The 21,682-nt window shown below is 41.5% G+C and overlaps 1 protein-coding gene across 11 annotated transcripts in view; it reads left to right on the forward strand.

Annotated features, from left to right (window-relative positions):
- The window catches only part of MAPRE2 (microtubule associated protein RP/EB family member 2), a 157,430-nt gene that overhangs the window by 47,803 nt on the left and 87,945 nt on the right, over nt 1-21,682 (forward strand). Inside the window, exon 1 of one of the 11 annotated variants that reach the window (XM_072829251.1) lies at nt 16,442-16,738. The exons of 8 other annotated variants lie outside the window; for them this stretch is intronic. In XM_072829251.1, coding sequence (XP_072685352.1) covers nt 16,620-16,738 — 119 coding nt within the window. In that variant the 5' untranslated portion in view covers nt 16,442-16,619. Of the gene's footprint in view, nt 1-16,441; nt 16,739-17,362; nt 17,466-21,682 lie in introns of those variants that run through there. 2 more of the 11 variants (XM_072829250.1, XM_072829261.1) reach the window with 2 other exon arrangements.

A 21,682-nucleotide genomic window follows, 5' to 3' on the forward strand; every position in this document is an offset into this window, starting at 1 on the left:
TGGTTTGTGGTTGGGTTCTTGCCTTCCATGTTGTGAATGGTTAATGGATAGATTTAGAAGAGGGACGTAAACTTCTGTTTTTGGTTTTGGGGTTTTTAATTTTTATTATTATTATTATTATTTTGCTTGGAGGGAGGCAGATTGGAGAAAATAAAATATGAAAAGTAATCCAGGTTAACAATACATCCTAGAATCGCCTCATTAGGAAACAACCCCCCCCCCCCAAAGAGGTTCTTCAGTCACCTTAGTGAAATCAAGCTGCTCACCTTGACCAGCACTAGTAAAGCCACATTGCTTTTCTCCATGTGAATGTGTCCTTTATATAGTATTGGTACAAGGCATGACCTAAGCGTGGATTTGCAGCTGTTTCATAACTGCTGTGAAGTTTATTGGCTCAGCTCCACAGTGCTACGTCCAAACTTCAGGAACTCTTCTCAAGTAATGCGAATGTGGGAGGAGAGCACTCGTGGGATGATTTCCTTTACTGAGTCGAGGCTTTTGTGTGCAGAATGCGAGGCTGCTGTTCAGCAGGTTGTGTCCAAATGTAAGTGACCAGCCAGAGAAACTTTTTTGGACTTGCCGTCCAGCCTCGAAACTCATTCTCTCTGCAAAACTTTGAACCTAGGAAATAGCAACACCAGGCTTCCTTGTTTCTTCCAAGCAAGAATTGCCTATGAATTTTTAAGCTGATATTTTAATTTGCTGAAAACAGGGATTCCGACTCTCAGATGTAATCGGATGTAGTCAGGGCAGTTGTGAAGCTGAGATGGTGGATGAATGTTCCTGGCTTTCTCTCCTCGTCCTGAATGTTCTGGATGGACAGGGACTCTAAAGAGAGGACAACTCAGATCCTGTTACATTTACATCATAATTCATGTGACCTGAGTTGCTGTCCTCTTCCTCACTTTACCATGAGGCAAGCTGAAGTTATTTTGAAATGGTAGCTGAGAGGTCTGGCAGTGCCACTGAACCTAGGCTACAATAATCAGAGGGAAGAATCTATCTCTATAAGAGCTCATGTGAAGGATTCAAAATAGAAATATTACAGGCTCTTTGCTTATTACCGGGGAAGTCTTTTCTCATGCTGATACCAGGAGGCAGAACTAGCAAATTAAATCCCACCCTTCTTCTATATGGTGAGGGATGGTAGGTTTCTAAAGGTAGTTAGATTGTGTTAGGGCCCTTCAGTAGCCACAGTAAAACTTTGAATGTTTATCCTGAAAGCGACAGGAAACCAGTGAAGACCTTTAAAAAAAGAAGGGATAAAAGATAGCTCTTGTGGTGATAGTTCTGAAGCCTTGAGGAATAAGAGCAAGGAAGCAAGCAAACTTCTCAAGAGTCTCATAATCTAGGCATGAAGTAGTAGGTGTGCAGTAGGGGGTGACGAGTGGCAGGAGAAAAGAGGGGAACTATGTGTCTTGTGTCACATGAAATTCAGTGAAATGAACAGATATGGTGACAGGATCAGACAGGGCGGAGGTGGGGTGGGGCAAAGATTCTGAGGAGTCAAAATTGAATGCTGAATATGGGCCCAGTTCAAGCAGGAGAGATGACAAGAGGGTGGGGAGAAGCTTCCTCATTAAATGCCCTGTGCATCATCCCAAGCAATGGCGCCAGCCTAATTTCTGCTTCTGGTCTGCTTATTCAGTAAGTGAGGGAAGCGGTGATGACTATAGACACCACACCACATTTTTACAAGGTGCTTCTGGAAACCTGAATGGAGATCTGATTTTTCGAGTTGCAGTCATGGCAACTTTCCCTCAGGGAAACCTGCTCTGTCAGCAGATAATGTCTATTTTCTGCTGGTGTTGTCTGTCACTATATTTCTGTCACTACCACGTGGGGTCAGGTGTGTTCTCCCTCCCCAGGAATATTTGGTCTCTCTGCCGAAAATTCCGTATCCTGCTAAGCCATTCACTGGCCTCTGTCCCATCTTGTTCTGTGTTGTGGTGAGTTGGAAAGCTCTGTGGGGCTTTGCCATTCCTGAGGGCTCCAGACACAAAGCAAAGGACCAGTTCCCTCTACTTGCAAATCCCCAAGTTGACTTGAGGCATGACTGGGACTAGGAGAGAGGACAGGTTCCCTTCTCAAGGACACTCACCAGCCTCCTACCTCAACAGCCTCTAACTAGTAATGCACTCTTGTGATTTAGAGTGTGCACTTTAAGTTCTGAATCCTTCAAGGATCTTAAGCCTTTGATACTTGAAAATCAGACTTTGGAAGCTCACAAATTTTTCTTCAGGTTACTATCCATGCCATGGGCTTTAAAGTCTATTTTGAAACTCAATACTTGAGCACTGATTGTTTTTTTCTTCTCTCAAATTCTTTATTAACCCTGTGGAGGAGATAGGGAGTTAAGGAGTTGGAACAGGGTGAGTGTGGCGCAATGTATTTTTCATGGATGGCTGCCCCAGTAGCTCCTCTCCCACATGGTTCTCTTAGAGTGTGATATTGACATTCCTTCCATTTATGATTCTGATGGAGTCAATATTCCTTCTTGAATCTGGGTTACTTTGACCAGCAAAGTATTAAAGAAGTTATGCTTTGGGACTTTCAAGAGTAGATTCTGAAATCCCATGCTCTTCTGCGTGTTCTTTAGGGACAGTCATGCTTGGAATCAACCTGCCATGCTGGGAGGGTGCCCAAGCAATGTGGAGAGGTGTGTATGGGTGTTCCACCAGACCCCCAGCTGAGGGGCCCAAAAGGCAATGTCGACCACCAGTTAGTGAGGCTGAGGAAGTCATTAAGGTGATTTCAGTAGTCACCCATCCTTTCAATTACAACTGCATGAGAGATCATAAGTGACAACCACCTCGTATGTCTAGTCAGCCTCAAAATAAAAAATAATAACATGATTGCTGTTTTTACCCACTAAGTTTTGAAGTGATTCCTTACACAGCAATAGGGAACCAACAGAGTGTTGGTATTACCTATATTACTGTATAACCGACGATCCCCAAACTCATACACACAAAACTACCATTTTGTTATAGCTCATGATTGTGTGGATCAGGAATTCAGGAAGGTCTTGGTTCAGCAATTTATCTCTGAGCCACATAGTGGATCATGATTAGCTGTGGTGGCTGGGGCCAGAGGATGCTTCTTCAGTCATGGGCCTTTGAACTCTCTGGGTTCACTGCCTCTCCCTATCACTCCTCCTTCCCTCCTCCCCATGATCTCTTCCTCTGGGGCCTCTCCCCATGGCTCATACTTCCCATAGCATGGTGATAGAGGATAGTTGAACTTCTTACAGGGCAGCTGGTTTCCAAGAGACAAAGGCAAAAGCTGCTAGTCATTGTAAAGTCTAGGCTAGGAACTAGTTGGTATAACACTTATGACAATAAAATCTATTGTTCAAAAAAAATCTATTCCTCAAAGCTGCCACAGGGCCTGCCTAGATTCAAGGGGAGGAGAAATCGACAAAACCTCTGAAGGGAAAAAGGTAACCAATTATGGCCTCAGTTGTTAAAGCAAGAACAAGCTTTGTATCTCAGAGTATTGCCTTGTGAATCTTCATATATCCCATTTTATGGATGAAGAAGCTGAGGCTAAGAGAAGTAATTTGCCAAGTTGACTCAACTTTTAAGGACCAGCATTTGGATTCAAATTTGAATCTTCTTTTTTTCCAAATTTGAATCTAATAATCCAAACTATGACCTCTTTCTATTTCTACTCCTTAAAAATATAGTAAGTATACAATTTATACTATATTTTCTGTTTGAAAATTGAGGCATGTTTGACATATAACATTGTACTAGTTTCAGGTATACAGCTAATGATTTGTTGTTTATATATGTTGGAAATGATCACAGTAAGTCTAGTTCATATTTATCACCACAGTTACAAGTGGTTTGTTTTTATTTTTTTATTTTTTTTTAAGATTTTATTCATTTATTCATGAGAGACACAGAAAGACAGAGAAGCAGAGACACAGGCAGAGGGAGAAGCAGGCTCCATGCAGGGAGCCCGATGTGGGACTTGATCCCGAGACTCCAGGATCATGCCCTGGGCCGAAGGCAAGCACTCAAACCGCTGAGCCATCCAGGGATCCCCTTTATTTTCTTTTAAATGAGAATTTTGAGTTCTCCCTCAACTTTCAGATGTACAATACAATATTACTATCGTTATCATCTTGTATATTACATCCTCAGGACTTGTTTTGTAAGTGGAAGTTTGTACCTTTGGACTCCCTTCACCCATTTTATCTATCTCCCACTGCTTTCTGTATCTCTGATTTGGGGTTGATTGGTTTCTTTAGATTCAACATACACATAAGATCATATGGTATTTGTCTTTCTCTGACTTTTTTTTAAAGATTTTATTTATTTATTCATGAGAGACACAGAGAGAGAGAAGTATAGGCAGAGGGAGAAGCAGGCTCCCTGTGAGGAGCCTGATGCAGGCCTCTATCCTAAGGCCCTGAGATCACACCCTGAGCCTAAGACAGATGCTCAACCACTGAGCCACCCAGGTGTCCCTGACTTACTTCACTTTACATAATGCCCTCAAGGTCCATCCACATTGTTCCAAATGGCAATATAGTTCAATTATTTATGGCTGAATAACATTCCACTTTGGGGGGGTAGAATGTATCATGTTTTCTTTATCCATTCACCTGCCTCTGGACATTTAGGTTGCTTCCATGTCTTAGCTATGAACAATGATGAACAATGCTGCTATGAATATAGGGGTGCAGATATTTATTCAGTTAGTGTCTTCATTTTCTTCCCATAAACAACCCAGACATGGAATTGCTGGAGTATAGGGTACTTCTATTCTTCACATTTTGAGGAAACTCCTTATTGTTTTCCAGAGTGGCTGTACCAATTTACATTCTCACCAACAGTGGACAAGGATTCCTTTTGCTCCACGTCCCCTCCAACACTTATTTCTTGTCTTTTTGATACCAGCCATTCTCACAGGTGTGAGGTAATACCTTTTTGTGGTTTTGATTTGCATTTCCTTCATAATTAGTGATACTGAGCACCTTTCCAGTACGTATTGGCTATTTGTATGTCATCTTTGGAAAAATGTCTTTTTAATTCCTCTCCATTTTTTAAATGTTGTTTTGCTATTTAGTTATGTGAGTTCTTTAGATTTTTTTATTATTAACCCCTTATTAAATATGACTTACAAACATTTTCTCCTATTTATGGGTTGCCTTTTCATTTTGTTGATGGTTTCCTTTGCTGTACGGGAAGTTTTTAGTTTGATATAGTCCCACTTATTTGTTTTTTGCTTTTGTTGCCTTTGCTTTGGTGTCAAATCCAACAAATAATTGCCAGACTGATATCAAGGAGCTTAAATGCTGTTTCCTTTTAGGAATTTTAAGGTTTTATGTCTTATGTTTAAGTCTGTGATCTATTCATTTTTCTGTATGGTGTAAGGTAAGGGTCAAGTTTCATTCTAATGTATGTAGCTGTCCAGTTTTCCCAGCACCATTTATTAAAGAAACTGTCCTTACCCCATTGTATATTCTTGCCTTATTTGTCATAAATTAATCCTACAGGGGTACCTGGGTGGCTCAGTCAGTTGAGTGGTCTAGTCTTGATTTTGGCTGGGGTCATGATTTTGGCGTTGTGGAAGAAGCCCCACATGGGGCTCTGTCCTAGGCCAGGAGTCTAAGATTCTATCTGCTTCTCTGCCCCTCCCCCCTCCTCTATGCACACTCTCTAAAATTAAAAAAAAAAAAAGAATCTTTAAAAAAAATTCCAAAAGTATAGGTTTATTTCTGGGCTCTCTATTCATTCCATTTGTCTATGTGTCTGTTTTTGTGCAAGTACCACACTGTTTTGATTAGTACCCTTTTTATACTATAACTGCAGGAAGTGTGATGCCTCCAGATTTATCCTTATGATTTCTTGGTTTCTTCTGGGTCTTCTGTGATTTCATATAAACATTAGTATTGTTTTTTTTACTTTTTTGAAAAATGCCATTGGAACTTTGATAGGAATTTCATTACATTTGTAGACTGCTTTAGATAGTATGAACATTTTAACAATATTATCCATGAGCAAGGAATACCCATTTGTGTCTTCAATTTCTTTTATCAGTGCCTTACAATTTTCAGTGTATAGGTCTTTTACCTCCTTGGTTAAATTTACCTCTAGATATTTTATTCATTGTGATGCCATCGTAAATGAGATTGTTAATTTCTCTTTCTGATAGTTGATTAGTATATAGAAACGCAACTGGCTTCTGTATATTAATTTTGTTCTCTGCAACTTTACTAAATTCACTTATTCTAACAAGTTTTTCATGGAGTCTTTGGGGGTTTTTCTATGTAACATCATGTCATCTGCAAATAGTGACAGTTTTCTTTCTTTCTTTCTGATTTGGATGCCTTTTATTTCTGCCTCACAATTTATACTGTATTTTCTCAATTCTAAAGTGCTATCTTAATAAGAAGGGTATTATCTCTGCATACCCACCCCTACCCTGCCAAGCACATAGGCAAGTGCACACACACACACACACTCTCTCTCTCTCTCTCTCTCTCTCTCTCTACAGCTTTTTTGTTTTTAATGCTAGAGAGATATTCTAAATACCTTGATCATAGGCCTAACTCAGAACCAATCCTTAGAGCCAGGAAGATGGAATATTATAATTGGCAAACTCTACTAGAATCACAAGGCTTGAAGGAATAGTTCCCAGAAAGATGGAAAGACAAGAATAATAAAAAATCACTAGACATACCATTGCTTCTGGTTTATAATGATCCTGTCCTTGCATCCTTGAAGGCTGATAGGATCCTCTCTAAAGACTGGAATTAGGGGTTTAAGGGAGAGCATGAGAGGCAGTGTAGGAGAGCTAATCCCTTGATTGTAATTCTATCAGCTGACTATTAACTCATTGTGGCTTTCCATATGTTGTTGAGACTAAGATTCTTTTGTATTTCCTAAGAATCTGATAACTTCATATAGAAATTAAATGGAAGCTAGCTGAAGGTGACCCTTTGTTTTCACATGCTATACTCTGTATTTGGACCCTTCATGTTCTGTAGATGTTCAGTGAATGTGTATTGAGGACATGAAGGTACTTGGCCTTATAAGGTCTTGATTAAACAAAATATAAGCTCTAATTAATTTTTTTTTAAAGATTTTATTTATTTATTCATGAGAGACACAGAAAGAGACAGAGGCAGAGACACAGGCAAAGGGGGAAGCAGGTTCCATGCATCGAGCCTGATGTGGGACTCGATCCTGGGACTCCAGGATCACGCCCTGGGCTGAAGGCAGGTGCTAAACCGTTGAGCCACCCAGGGATCCCTAATTAAAATAGTTCTGATAGAAACTTATTTACATTTTTTTTTAATGAACTAAGCTTCTTTAATTTTCTTCTTAAAAATTTTATTTGGATGAGGTCAGAAATTGGGGAATTTCTCTTTCATTACTCACACTGCTTCCCAGCTGCTGGCCTCATGTTCCCTTGACACTCTGTAGAGGAGACATCAGTGAGCCACAATCCTGCTGCCATGTACACCAGACTTGACAGAGAAGCCCCAGCTCTGGAAGACCCACCCTCCCAGTGTCCCTTGTTGCCATTGGTGGCCTGAGTTCTGGGCAGTTCTGAAACTCTGAAGGCCACTGGTACCTGTTAGAACTACTGGATCTTCACCACCTGTGTAACCCTGCCCCCTGGCTTCACATTTATATTAATGAGTCCCATCACCCAGTTTGAACTTTTTAATATCAAAGTCAGAAATAAAACCAAATGAGTTAGATGACTTTTGGGAGCCCTAAGGAAATACTGTCTTGAAAGCTTCTGAGCCTTCTGGAAGATTTTTTTTTTGGGGGGGGGGGGGGGCGGGAGGGTTGGTTTTTTGGAAGATTATTTGTTAATGCTACCTACAGTCTCTACATTTCTCTTGCCACCCAGTTGAGCCCAAGATGCCCTTTGTCCTTCTTTCGTTGTCCTACTCAGTCAGTTCACCAAGATGTGCTTAATTTAAACATGGAAATAAAATAGGAGAAGGAAATAAAGGAATTTCCTGAACTTGGGCTCAGATACATATCTGTAAAAGCCCTCAAATAGGCAAGTCTATAGCTGGAATGGTTGAACTACAACAATTTTGGCATAGTGAAGATGAAAGCAGATTTTAACTTTGAAAATAAGTACCAAAAAAAAAAAAAAAAAAAAAAGCCTGTGGTATTCTCTCCCCTCCGGAAGATATCAAAGAAATGGGCAAAAATAGTTGAGGTTTATTCAGGGGAAAAAAGGTTAATTATTATCAATAAGGGTAAGAAAATTATTTTTTCCTATTAATCATATATACTGCCAACCCCAAGGCCTGGTATCTCTTCCTCCTTGCCTTCCTCCATCTTTTCCTTAACCATAAGTTTAAATTCCTATCTTTCCACTCCTTCCAATCCCTTAATCCTACGATAGTGCTTTTTTGTACAGCTTCCCATCCTTTCCTGGTGCCCCTGCCTTCACGTCTTTTTCTGGCTTTACCTCCTTGTTCCCTAGACTGAATTAATTGCCTTTAGGGCAGCAATCTACATTCTCTTGCTTCTACATCCATCTGATGTCTCATCCCTGCTATTCCCCAACCTTAGATTCTGCATTCTTACGCTCAGGTTTTACCAGGCTTTATGGAAGGCAGGTTGTTGTCAGTGAATAAGAATGATGACTTTGACACCTGGCAGGTATGTTCCTGCCCAGCTTTGCCACTTCCTGGCTGGTGATCAGGCTAAGTTATTTTTAACTGGTTACCTCCTCAGACAAGGGAGATTTAAAACCACTCCTTTTAAGTTTCTGAAGACTAAAATACCTACTTGATTAAGGCATCACATTTGGCCCATTAAAAAGTATTGAATAAATATTAGATGTTGCTGTTGTTATTGTTAAAATTCCACATCTCTGTCAGCAGATGCTGCTACCACTCCTACAAATAAATGGTTTCTGACTTTTGTTTTAAGTCAAACCTTTACAATGGCCATTCAGAGCCCTGTATAGTCTGGTCCCTCTGTACCTTTCTGAAGTCCTCTCTTCTCCCACATGACATAAACATTCACTTGAGTGTAAGTTCCATGAGGGCAGAGAATCTTGTCTATTTTGTTAATTTCTGTATATTCAGTGCTTAGAATTGTTCCTGGCACATAGTAGGTGCCCTATAAATAATTGTTGAATGAGCCCTGATAGAAATATCACTGCCTTGGTAAGGTTTTTTCCTGCTTCCCCAGGCATGGTTGCTTTATTTTCTATATTTCTGTAATACTTAATACATTCTTCAATTAACATTTATGACATTGTATTTTTATGGAAAACATATTTAAGGCTCTTAAATTCAGCCAGCTGGTATAATTCAAAAGCACATTTTTATTTAATAGACTGAAACCTCACATTGCACAGATTTGATTGAATGATTACAGAAATCATAATGCCCTGAGTGTTTTTAAATTGCATTCTCATCATGTTCTATGAATTATTCCACAAAATTAAGTCCAAGCTTGAGAAAATCCAAGGAAAGGCAAATTAGAAAGTTCCAGCACACAGAGGCAGCCTAGGCAGTGGCATGTTCTGTGTCTTGACATTATGAAAACCTTGCTATTTTACTAGTAGGTAGGGAGGATGCTTGCAAAATTCTGCATGAGCATATCAGCATAGCTATAAAAATATGGCTGAAAAGTAATCTCCAAGAACAAGCAATTTCAAAAGTCAATCATGGATGAGCACACCTTTTAGGTTGGCTTCATGTGGAGGAAATCCACCAATTTTAAGTAAAATGGTGTTATTAAAAACCAGGAGGTATCTACATATCATAAAATTCTCATCAGATCTGAAGAAGGAATTAATAAAATCTGCTATGCCTTGGGGTTAAAAGTAGTGAACAAGAGCCAATCCCAAATACATTTCTATGCCACCAATGCAATTTCAGGGCCAGCACCCCTGGCTGGCCAATTGTATATTTATTCTCCTGCTATCATTTTGGATATGGAGCATATTTTAAACCATTGATTGATAACCTGTCCCTGCCATTCTCTACTGGAAAATGTCCTAGGACATACGCATGGGAGAAATTACTAGTCCCAGGGAAGCAATGTGACTGCTAAGTGGAACCCTGTCTGCAATAGGAGGTGATAACAATCTAAGGAAGCCCCCATCTAAAGTGGTGTGACAGCTGTGAATGCCTTTGACAGCAGCGATTATCAGCTTCAGTGAACACGTTTTCACCTGGAAAGGCATTTGTGATGAGTAGGGGCTTTGGGGATGGAATCAGGATTAACATCCATTCCTGACTAATGATTTCATATCTTCTCTGCTATTGTCTTTTGGATTTCTCAAATCCAAGATAATACAAAATCCCTGTTCTAGATGAACTTCACATGCTGGAGCAGTAGAGAGACAAGGACTTTGGCGGTACTCACGGGCTGAAGTCTCAAGAGAAACATGAATGTGTGATAGCCTAGGAACTCTGAATATTAAAATCTGCCCAGTTCCACTTGAGTGGACTGTGTGTTGAGATATCTGATGGTTTCCTTTTTTTTTTTTTTTTTTTTTTTGCTTGTTGCTCTCCTGGTTCTGTATCTTCTGGGTCTGCCTTAGTAATCCTGTTCTCCAAACATCCATTTTAAATATTTGTTTTACCATTGGAGGGAGGGTCATGACCCCACTAAAATGGGAGGTCAGAAGAAGGGTCAGTTCATCTGGTGCCTAACAGGTGCTCATTTATGAACATCTTGGCCCCTCTAATATTGCTGGGAACTTTTTTAGTGCAAATACTTATTGATTCTAATTAGTTGCTGATAGTATGTATGAACCATGATTTAATATCTCCTCCTTCCTTGAAGGTCTTGGATTAGTCAGAATATTGGTGATTTTGCAGAGGATTACAGTTCTCCCTACTAGAATATTTATTTTCTTCAGAAATCATTGATGGGGTCTGATCTGAAATCCAGCCTCTTAAAAATATCTTTGAGAGTACCTCACAAAATCCAGGAAACCCTCCTCTGCCCTTACATTATTCAAACTTTGTGACGTGTAGCCCAAGAGACCTCTCTCTGAAACTTGTTTTTCCCTTGGGCAGAGCAAAACCACTCCCTCTTTGATTTGTCCCAGCAGGCAAAAATCTTCCCCAGTCTTTTTTTTAAAGATTTTATTTATTTATTATTTGAAAAGGAGAGCACAAGCAGGGGGAAGGAGCAGACTTGGCACCTAGCAGGGAGCCCACACAGGCTTGATCCCAGAACCCTGAGATCAGGACCCAAGCCAAAAGCAGACACTCAACCTACTGAGACACCCAGGCACCCCCTTCTCAGTCTGTCTTTGAAGGCTTGTCTTGTATCACTGGGCTTCTCAAGAGTTCCTTGCCAAGCCTTCTCTTTCTCTTTGAGGGTACCAACACCCACAGCTTCAATTATCACCTATGAGATAATTTCCTCCAAATCCTATGTATCTCCAACTCAAACATACCAAATAAATTCAAGGGCCCATACACATTCCCTTAGTCAACAAATATTTAATGAACACCTGCTATATGTAAAGCCCAATAACTGCTCATTCTCACCACTGAGATGTCCTAGAATTACTAGAAGTATTTTTCTATGTCCAAACACATTGAGAACTTTTCTTCCAGAAGGGCAATTCAATCTGTATTTCCTAGCATGATAGATGATACCATTATCCACTTGGTCACTCAAGCCATAATCTTGGGATTCATATGAAAGGTCTTTCTCCTTCACTACCCACCCATAACCTCCATCAATGATGATGCCCACATCCAATTAGTCAAAAAATCCTAACTTTTAAGCCCTCTGCAGAGCTCAGATCTGTGCTTTCTTCTACAGCTCCTTGTCCAGTGTTTTCGTTTAGGCCTTCATCACTGATTCATTTTAGTCTTCTCTGATATATTCTCCCCACTACTACCAACACCAGACCTTTGTGATATGCAAATTTCACCATTAATTTCTCTCCATAATGCACTTCATAGTTCTAAAACACCTTCAGAATTAAGGTCAAGCTTCTTCTTTTTTTTTTTAATTTTATTTATTCATGAGAGACACACACACACACAGAGAGGCAGAGACACAGGCAGAAGGAGAAGCAGGCTCCATGCAGGGAGCCCAATGTGGGACTCAATCCCAGGACTCCAGGATCATGCCCTGGGCCGAAGGCAGACGCCAAACCACTGAGCCACCCAGAGATCCCCCTAAGGTCAAGCTTCTTAGCTCGGCCACAGCACTGTTCTGTGCCTGGTCCTTGCCTTATCTCCTGCCATTATGTGCTCTTGGTCTATACTCAACAAATTGCTGTTTCCCAGAGACCTCACATCCTTTCCTACCTACCCGAGTATATCTGCTTGAGAAATCCTTTATCTTCCCACTATACTACTGTTTCCACTTTAAATGCAACACAGCCTAATGGATGAGCATATGAACTTTGGGGCCAAGAAAACCTGATATCCAATACTGGGAAAATTGCTATTCTTTTGGCCTCAATTTTGTCAGTAGGGTTTTTGTGAGAATCAAATTAAGAATTTGTTGAATAACTAAAAGAGTTTTGTACTCGTTTCATGCCCACTGGCTGCCAGGCTCCATTCTAGGAGTTGCAGAGGGAGCAGTGAACAAAACAGTCGGAGCTACCCTAAAGGATTTTATATTCTATCTTGCACATAGGAAGTGACAAAAAAAGGTTATAATTATTACTCATCAGGATTAGGTGATAGTTCCTTGGGGGAACATTGCAGTCTTACTTCCTAATTTCCTTTCTGAAGTAGGCGCTCATCTTCCATGGGCCTATATCACCCTGTATGGTACCATTATTACAGCATTATGATGTATCATAATTGCTGGCATTTTTATCTTGCTCACAACCCCATGAGTTCCTTGAGGACAGAGCCTGGGACTTCTCTTCTTGTTGTACCAGCTTCTAATACACAAGAGACACCTTACATGTTGTTTTAAAATAACATTTAACACTAAAGAGCGTTTATCTTATGCCAAATACCATGTTAACTGCCTTAAATATATTCTGTAATGTAATCTCCATAGCAACCTATGAAACCAGTATTATTACACCTACTTTCTAGGTGAGGAAAGTGAAGAAACCAAATCTTAAAGATGTAAAGTAACTTGCTCAGGTCACACAGCCAGCATGTAGTGAAACTAAGCAGGTGACCCTAGTCTGCCTGACTCCAGAACCCCAATTTTAATCATGATGTTTGATGAGAGGAGCCATTTCTCCATGGGATAGTTGGAGATGTATGGTCTGCATATATTTTATTTTAGAATTGCCTATGTACATAAGACAAAAATCTTATTCCACAATCAAATATTCATAGATGCTTTAGCATGGTTATTTTTTCTATAATCTGTGTGACTGTCCTCACCCTACTGAGAGGTGGGGACACAAATAGTTTTAAACTTGCCAATTTATAGATAGAGTTAGAGCCTCTTGCAATTTCGACTGTCTTTGAATAGCTCCAACTCTTGGGTGATTGTTCATTTATTTATTTATTTTTAAAGATTTTATTTATTCACGAAAGACAGAGAGAGGCAGAGACACAGGCAGAGGGAGAAGCAGGCTCCCTATGGGGAGCCCCATGCGGGACTGGATCCCAGGACCCTGGCATCAAGCCCTGAGCAGAAGGCAGATACTCCACCACTGAGCCACCCAGGTGGCCCTGTGCAATCTTTCAGATAACCTTCCCTGTCCCTAACCCTTCTACCTAGCCATACCAAGCCACTGCTTTTAGTCTTTATTGTACTGGGACCTATCTTGCTTGAGGAGGGAGGTATGTAACGGGGGTGGGGTGGGGGGGTACTGCTTGAGGTGATTTTTCTCGGAGTTTCAAGTGGGAAAGGAGGTCAAAGTTAGTCTCTAAGGCTAAGAACAAAGCCAAGCCTTTCTATCATCTCCCTTTGGGAACCTGCTTTTGCTTCCTTTCATCTCTTCCTTTCTACACTCAATCGGATTTGGAAGGGGTAGACTCCTTCCTCCCTCTTCCTGCCTTTTTTGCACATTCCCGTATCCTGCATCCTCCTTCCCAAAGTGGAATCTGCCCTCTCCTTTTCCCTAGGGCTAAACAGGAGAATGGCTGCCAGCCTACTTGATTTATGGGGAAAGGAATGAAAACACATCTGCTTAGTATTTTCAAATTATTACCTCGGTTACCCAATGTCTTAGAGGGTAATCACAGGTCTCTGGAGCTCTCTGGGACCCTTGAGAGTAACATGGCTCACAGCAGTCTTAAAGGGAGATTTACAAGGACTCTTAGGTACCTCTTTCACCTGACTCACTAACTCCTCCCCTCAAGCCAAATTCTTGGCCATAGTCCTCTCCTTCATGAGCAGCATAGAACCGTGGAGTATTATCTCCACAAAATAAGTTGATTTAGCCAATGAACTATACAATCAAATTCTGACAAATGTAGTCCTCACTGGACACTGTATTACTTAAATATGGGATCATGAAGAAGTAAGCTGTACTAAAGAATCCAAAATGAGAGGATGTACTCTAAAAACACTAAATACTTGATTTGTAGACTATGCTTTTCACCTTCAGACTATCACCAAAGAAAGGGGAAGCTTTTATGAAAGGGAACAAATTAGTAAGGAAATCGACAACCACGGGGCAGATAACAGAAATAGTAAGAGGAACTCTAGATCTTCCTAGTGATGTCTACTCTCTCAAGCCTCTTCAATCTGCAGTGTATCTTTTACTTAGATATATTTATCTGTGTATTTTGCCAGTCTTAAGTCAGAAGTGGATCCTGACTGCATGAGGGGGGAAAAATCTCATGTAAGCTGAGATATGGATTAAAACAAATATCAACTTGTCCACTGTGAGTTCACTGGAAAGATAGAAAAATAAAATTATTAAAACATAGCCCAAAAGAAGAATATGAAATAGGAAAAATCTCCCCTTGCTTGAGATTATCATTGCCATCTGGGTTGTGAACTATTTGATTCTAATTCTAGAAGCTTGATGCCAGAAATAACTCATTACCAGGGAGATAGGCTGGAGAATTGTCAGAAATGACAAGGTTCTTTTTTTTTGTTTTGTTTTGTTTTTTTAACTTCTATAGCACAAAATGATAAAGCTGATAAACCATACAGTAATGTGAATGGGTGAATCACATAGCCTTGTACTTTCTGCTGCATATAGTAATGCTATCCTTTATTACCCCCCCATTTCTTCCCTTCTTATCTCACAAAAGGTCGGAGACCGCTTTTGATAAGCAGAGTATCCTTTTAAGTCTCTCTTCTCTGGAGGAAAGCAGTGGATGCATCTGGGGTTTGTTGAGAGTTTATAATCTAATCCATCAACTTTGCCTAGTACTAGCAATTCTGTTCACAGCTTTTTTCACAGTGGTCATGTTGAGAGTGTACATAAAGTACTTGATTCTTACCTTGATCTATATTTATGAGCCCCCATTAAATATAGATCAGTACCATCCAATCACATTGAGAAAAGCATGTCATTTCGATGTTCCAGTTCACCACTTCCTAATTCTGTGACCTTGAGCAAGTTACTTAATCTCACTAGTTTACTCATTTTAAAATAGGGATGATACTAATAGTACTTGTCTCACTGCCAATGTGTTTGAAAACTGCACTGCAATGATATAGACCAGCTAGAATGTTGAGAGCTTCCAAATACTAAATTGAGTGCTGACTTGTTTAATTCAAATGAGAATAAAATAAATGACAAGGAGTTAATAATCTGTATCAAGAGGCAGTTGAAGAATTTCAATTGGGGAGTCTCGGGTAACCATCAGGATCTAAAACGGTGGCCGTTTTTTTAAACCCTCTTTGAGGATTCTTTTGTGCAGAAAATCTCTTCATTTGCAATCTTTACTCTTCACCTTATTAAAGTAAAGGCTACATTGATTAGAAGGAAACACAGCTTCTTCTTAGGTTTTCAGGTTTGGGGCTTCTTTGGGGAGGAGGTTGCTGCTGTTAAAGAGAATGGGGGTGGGGTGGGGAGGAAGCTGGAAATCTGAACCGCCTTAGTCTGGTACATTTTCTGGATCAGGCCAACCAGATCTTTCATATATATATATATATATATATTTAGCCAATATATATATATACACACACACACACACACACATATTTTTTTTTTTTTTTGCAACCAGACCGAGTTTAATTCGAATGCTCCAAGAACTTGGAATTGAAGGAGTTAAAGGGTCTCCCACACCCCTCTGCCTGAATCGGTCTTTTGTGTACACAGCTGCAGTTGGAGCACGGGTCGGAAAGGAAATGGTTAGAGGAAGAGCTGGTTTTCAGACGAGGCGAGTGCGTGAGGGGGGCTGGGGGTGGCCTGGGGTTTTACATGCCAGATGTAGGCCTGCCCGGGTGCCTGCCTGCAGCCGCTGGCACGGTCACGCCTCGGCCCTGTGCGAATTGAGGCGAGGTGATGAGTTAGCGGGTTGCTATGGAGACGGGCCGGGCCACGTGACCCGGAGCTGCTGCCGGCGCTCTGACGTCAGCAGCCGGGAGGGCGGGACGCAGGAGGGCGGGGCGGAGGCGAGCGCGGAGCAGGGAGCCAGCGAGCGGGCGGGCGGCAGGCAGGCACGGTCTGCGCGCGGAGCAGGCGAGCGGGAAGACGCGACGCGGCCACCTTCCTCCCCAGCCAGCCCAGCGCGGTTTGTTCCCTTCCTCGGGAGTGCGCCAATGCCTGGTCCGACCCAAACGCTGTCCCCAAATGGCGAGAACAACAACGACATCATCCAGGATAACGGGACCATCATCCCTTTCCGGAAGCACACAGTGCGCGGGGAGCGTTCCTACAGGTAATGGGGCTGGCACCGGGCGCGGCGCCGGGCGGGGGCGCGCGGAAATCCGGCCCGTTATATAATGGAGCGGACCCTGCGCCCGCAGCGGGCTGCAGACGCGCGTTCGCCGGCGCGCCTGGGATCCTCTGCCGTCTGTTTGCATGTGTCATGTTGGTTGAGCGTGGAGGCTTCACGAATGCAGACGGAGGGCGTTGTGTGAATAGGTTTGCCGCCTGCGAGGGGTCTCCCTCCACCGCCTTCCCTCCACACTGATAAAAATGCAAGCAGCCCCCCCCCCCCCCCCAAAGGGAGACAGGCTGTAGCACTTCCTTTCGTCCTTTCCTTCACATTTTAAAGGAACCAGTGGGCAGGCTGTGCCTCAGGGCAGGGACTACAGGAGGATGGCGAGAAAAATGTTTGCGCTCGCCCTGGTGTGTGTGCGTGTGTGCGTGTGTGTGTGTGTGTGTGCAGGAAAGATGGAATCCTCTAGATGAAGCTGCAGTCCGTGATGTTAAACCGCCAGATTGATGGAGCTTTGTAAGAATTCTGCTCGCTGATTGGTGCAGGGATTGACAGCAGAGGTCACGGTGTCAGACATTCACCAAAATTTTCTCCCATCGAACCGGTGGTTTATTAGAAAGAAACTGGACTGCAGTGGACCTGGGGGAAACCGGGTGCCGTGAAGCGTATTCTTGGGAGTTTTATAGCCTCCGCATGGGTGGGGGAGCCCGCCCTTCTTTAAACAGTAGGAAGGTAATTCCTGCTATTTTGCCGACGTCTGATTTGAGGATGGGACCGATCCTGGTCATTGTGTTGTGAGCTTTGTGATTAATGAGTCGGTCAGTGTGGTTGGCATCATTTTTACATTAGCATATCTGGCAATATGTTCTAGTAGATAAGCTCATTAAAATTGTTTGCATTGTTTGATAAGGATAACAATGTAATGGAGAATGCAGCTAGGGTCTGATGCAGCCCAAGGCCAGACTTGAAGGGAGACTGATCGCTTCCCTCATATTTCCTCTGAAGTTCTTTTGTGCGGGCTAGTTATTTTTAAATGTTACCTTGATAACCACTAACAATGCTTTTGCTTCGAGGCAGAGCACACATACCTCTAAAGCGCATCCTCTCAGCTAGTGAGCAACAGGAAATAACTCTTTTCTTTTTTTTTTTTTTTTAATGCCTTCATCTAAACGTTCACATGGTATTATGGGTAGAAAATTCAGTGTGTGTAAATAGGACGTATTTATAAAATAGGACCCAAAGTACCCCATTTCCTCTCTCTCTCTTTGACCAAAGAAACCCTCTTTGCTGATTCAAAAAGAAAAATTTATAAGCAACCTTTGCCCTGTCATCTCTGGCAGTTATATAAATACTTGGAGTTAATTTTGGCTGTGCCCATGAGGTCTCATGCCTTATGGTTCTAGCTAATATGTTGACATGGCATCCTTGCAGAGTCCGGGTGCTTGTTATTCTCTTAATATAAACCAAAATTGGTCCACAGCGTCTGGGACTCTCCTTTTGGAGATCCTTGTGATTGGAACATTGGGTCCCTTCTCTCTCTTACTCATCCACCTTTCTCTGTGAACATTCCAAAGCCTAAAATAGAATTTAAAAACAAAAACCAAAACCCCGAGTTGCTTTTAAACCTCACTTGTTTCAACTGTTCATATAGGTAATACATTTGAAGCCCTCATTTCTTCAGTGATATAGTCTCTACCATGTAAACAGCAGTTGCTTTTAAGATGGAGTTCGAATTTTACCACATAGGCCAAAGGAAGTTGCCTCGTTGGGTTTTATTAGTCATATGAACAAACTTGAAATGGCAGTGGAAAATGACTTGGTGGAAAGGTTAAATGCTACCTTTTGGCGATAAAATATTGCTTCCGAGTAAAATCGTAGTTACCTTTTCAATTCAATCTAAGTTATTTTCATTTCCTAAATTACTTCCAGTTTGTTTTCTGAGTCCCTTTAACGGAACCTGAAATTAAATGAAAAACAAAACTGAGTTTAAAGAAAATATCTGACTGGACAAATTCTTAAGTCAGTAAGAGCATTATTGCATTTGTATTTTATATAATAGGATTACTGGACACCATAGTGAGAGGTGTCATAGGTTAAATGAAGAAGGAATCCTCCAAAGTTGTATTCGTATTGTGTCATACGAAGGATGTACGCTGAGACAGACATACCCTATGTTTTCTTTGGTCTGCTTTTCTTTCAGAGTGGGATGGCCAGTATAGTATAACTAAGACCTATTTTTTTGGAGGGGCACAGGGGAAGGAAAAATATGAGACATTTTTCTATCCAGGAAGCGTTCCATAATTATTTTGGCATCCCGAGGCCGGAATAATATTGCCATTTAATTGCAGAGGAAATTTGGAAGGTACTGTGCAAGCCGAAATAGATTTAACCAAATTTTTACTTTGGGGGTGAGTTCATTATAACCCTCAAAAATGACATGTGCTTAAAGAGTTCTGTTTGAGTCCCCTGGAGGGCCTGGGTCAGCCCAGAGCCCTGGGATGATCAGAGGAAATTCTCTTCCTGATTCCTTTGCTGAGTTGTAGGGGCCAGCAGGTCCTTTATCTTTGGCCCCATTTTCTACAGTTGCTCGTTAAGTGTAAGATTATCTCCTTGCATTCTTACAAAATCACTGAGGTTAACTTCAAACATTTAAAACAAAGACATTCTTAAAAAATCTACATAAATACAAGAAGAATGCTGTTACTACTAAAAGAGGGGATGCTTCCAGGAGCTCTAGGACAAGAGGTAGTACAGGTGAGAAGAGGAGAGGACACCTAGAGAACAGCACTGTTCCATCCAGTACCATCCAGTAGCTGCTCTTCCCAGCCAAAGACCTTATTGTCATGACATTTGCACTAGGTTGTTTATAGATAAGGGTCAAATATGGTTCATGACCCAGATATCTTACTCCAGGTATCTCTGAAAACTGAGGCCATTTTTACAGCCTGGACTGGAGAGGGTGGCAGGCACACCGTTACTGAAACCCATGTGTACTTTGATTGGAAGAGCAACTTCCCGGGGATCCCTGGGTGGCGCAGCGGTTTGGCGCCTGCCTTTGGCCCAGGGCGTGATCCTGAAAACCCGGGATCGAGTCCCACATCAGGCTCCTGGTGCATGGAGCCTGCTTGTCTCTCTGTCTGTGTCTCTGCCTCTCTCTCTCTCTCTATCATAAATAAATTTTTAAAAAAATTTAAAAAAAAGAGCAACTTCCCTTAGGAAATTATCCCTCCAGTAGTAAATTCAGTCGAAAGGAGCCAGTGCATAAATGGCTGAGCAGAGCTGTGCGGATTTTTCTAACGTTCATGTATACTACTGTGAGATCGCCTTCTTGGACTTAGCTTCCTCATTGCATTTATGAGCACTAGAAATCCATATATATTTTAAGAGCTGCTTAAAAAATAAATGTGGTGTGGGCCATTTGAGGTGACACTGTTGAATTCACAGAGCATGAGAGTCGTGCTCTGGCTCTCCCTGGAGAGGCTACTCCCTATAGCTCTGTTTCATGCAGATGCTAGTAGGAAATGAGATTTATTAACTGGCCCTCTGCCCACTGCATTTTGGTTTGCATACTCCAGGCTTTTAAGAACAAATGTGTAAGTCCAGGGGACTGTTTCCACATGGGTGTTTGAACTTGCAACTACAGTAGCATAGGTTTCTGAATACCAAAAACCAAAACCAAAACCAAAAAAAAAAAAAACAAAAAAAAACAAAATCAGCTTGGCCCCAGGACATGGACTGTAAAGAAAGGCAAAACTAAAATTTAAGCCTAACGCATTGGCTCTCCCACCCAACTTTGCCAGTTTTGAAAAATGAACTTTTAAGAAAAACAAAAAGAAATACTGTGTCTGTGTAAAAGACAGTTGTGAAAGCATGTCCCATTTAATATAGGCTGTTGTAGCCTGACTTACTTTGATAAGAAGGTAGGATTTCAGATCCTTGCTCCTTGGGTCCAGCAAAGTTGGAGACACAGCAAGTCTAGCTTCACTTGTCTGTTCTGTACACATTCATATTGCCTAAGTTTGCTGCTGCCATAGGAAGTTTCTAAAAATAGTGATTTTTGTACTAATTTTTCTTTATATTTGTAAAAATCAAAGGATTACTTGATGCTTATTAGGTGCCTAATTTTTAACTTCTTCATCAGAACTTCTGTTACAGGACGCTCACTCCGCTTATCAGGAATTGTCTCTGGTAGTATCTTTTTCAGTGTTAGCTCAACAGTGGCTTGAGATGGTCCCCTGAATTTAGGAGGTTGATTTCCATATGCCCTAGCATTTCTATATTGATAGGGACCTCTTGAAGCTGCAATGAGTAACGCCTTAGGGTAATGGAGGGGGAAATATTAGGGCTGATCTAAATATTCCATTTGGTTTAGAGAATTTGACAAATTTTTGAGGGTCTACTCTCGCCAGGGTCTGTGCTAGATGCCCTGTAAGGACCTTGAGTTCTAGCGAAGTTAGGTGTATAAACAACTCCTTTTGTAACAGATTTACCTTATTGTGAATATTTAGCTTGGTCTAATAGCAAAAGTGGTTTGCATTTCCTCAGTCCACAAAGACTCAGAGAAGAAAAAGATGCCCTCAAAGCCAGTATGCTGCAGGAAGCTAAACAATGCAGAAGACCAAAAATTTTGGTGAGAAGAGTATAGGCCTTAGAATCAGAATTTTTTTATTGGCCCAGCAAGGTGCATGTTGGGCAGCAGTGGAAAAGAAGGCAAGGACATTGAAAGGCAGGTAGGGTAGTCAGAACTTGAATATTGAAGGCCACTGAAAGCTCGTTAATTGAAAAACGCATAATGCTAACAGAAGTGCATGTTGGAATTTATCTCCTGTTGCGAAATGGGAGTGGAGGGGGAAATGAGAGTCCTCCAGTGCCCTACCCTAGAAGGCCAGAATTGCTAGAGAATACTTGATTTGCCATGAGAGAATTCTCAAGCTCTACCAT

Source organism: Canis lupus, chromosome 6, assembly GCF_048164855.1.
Source record: "Canis lupus baileyi chromosome 6, mCanLup2.hap1, whole genome shotgun sequence".
In the NCBI taxonomy this organism is placed as follows: domain Eukaryota; kingdom Metazoa; phylum Chordata; class Mammalia; order Carnivora; family Canidae; genus Canis; species Canis lupus.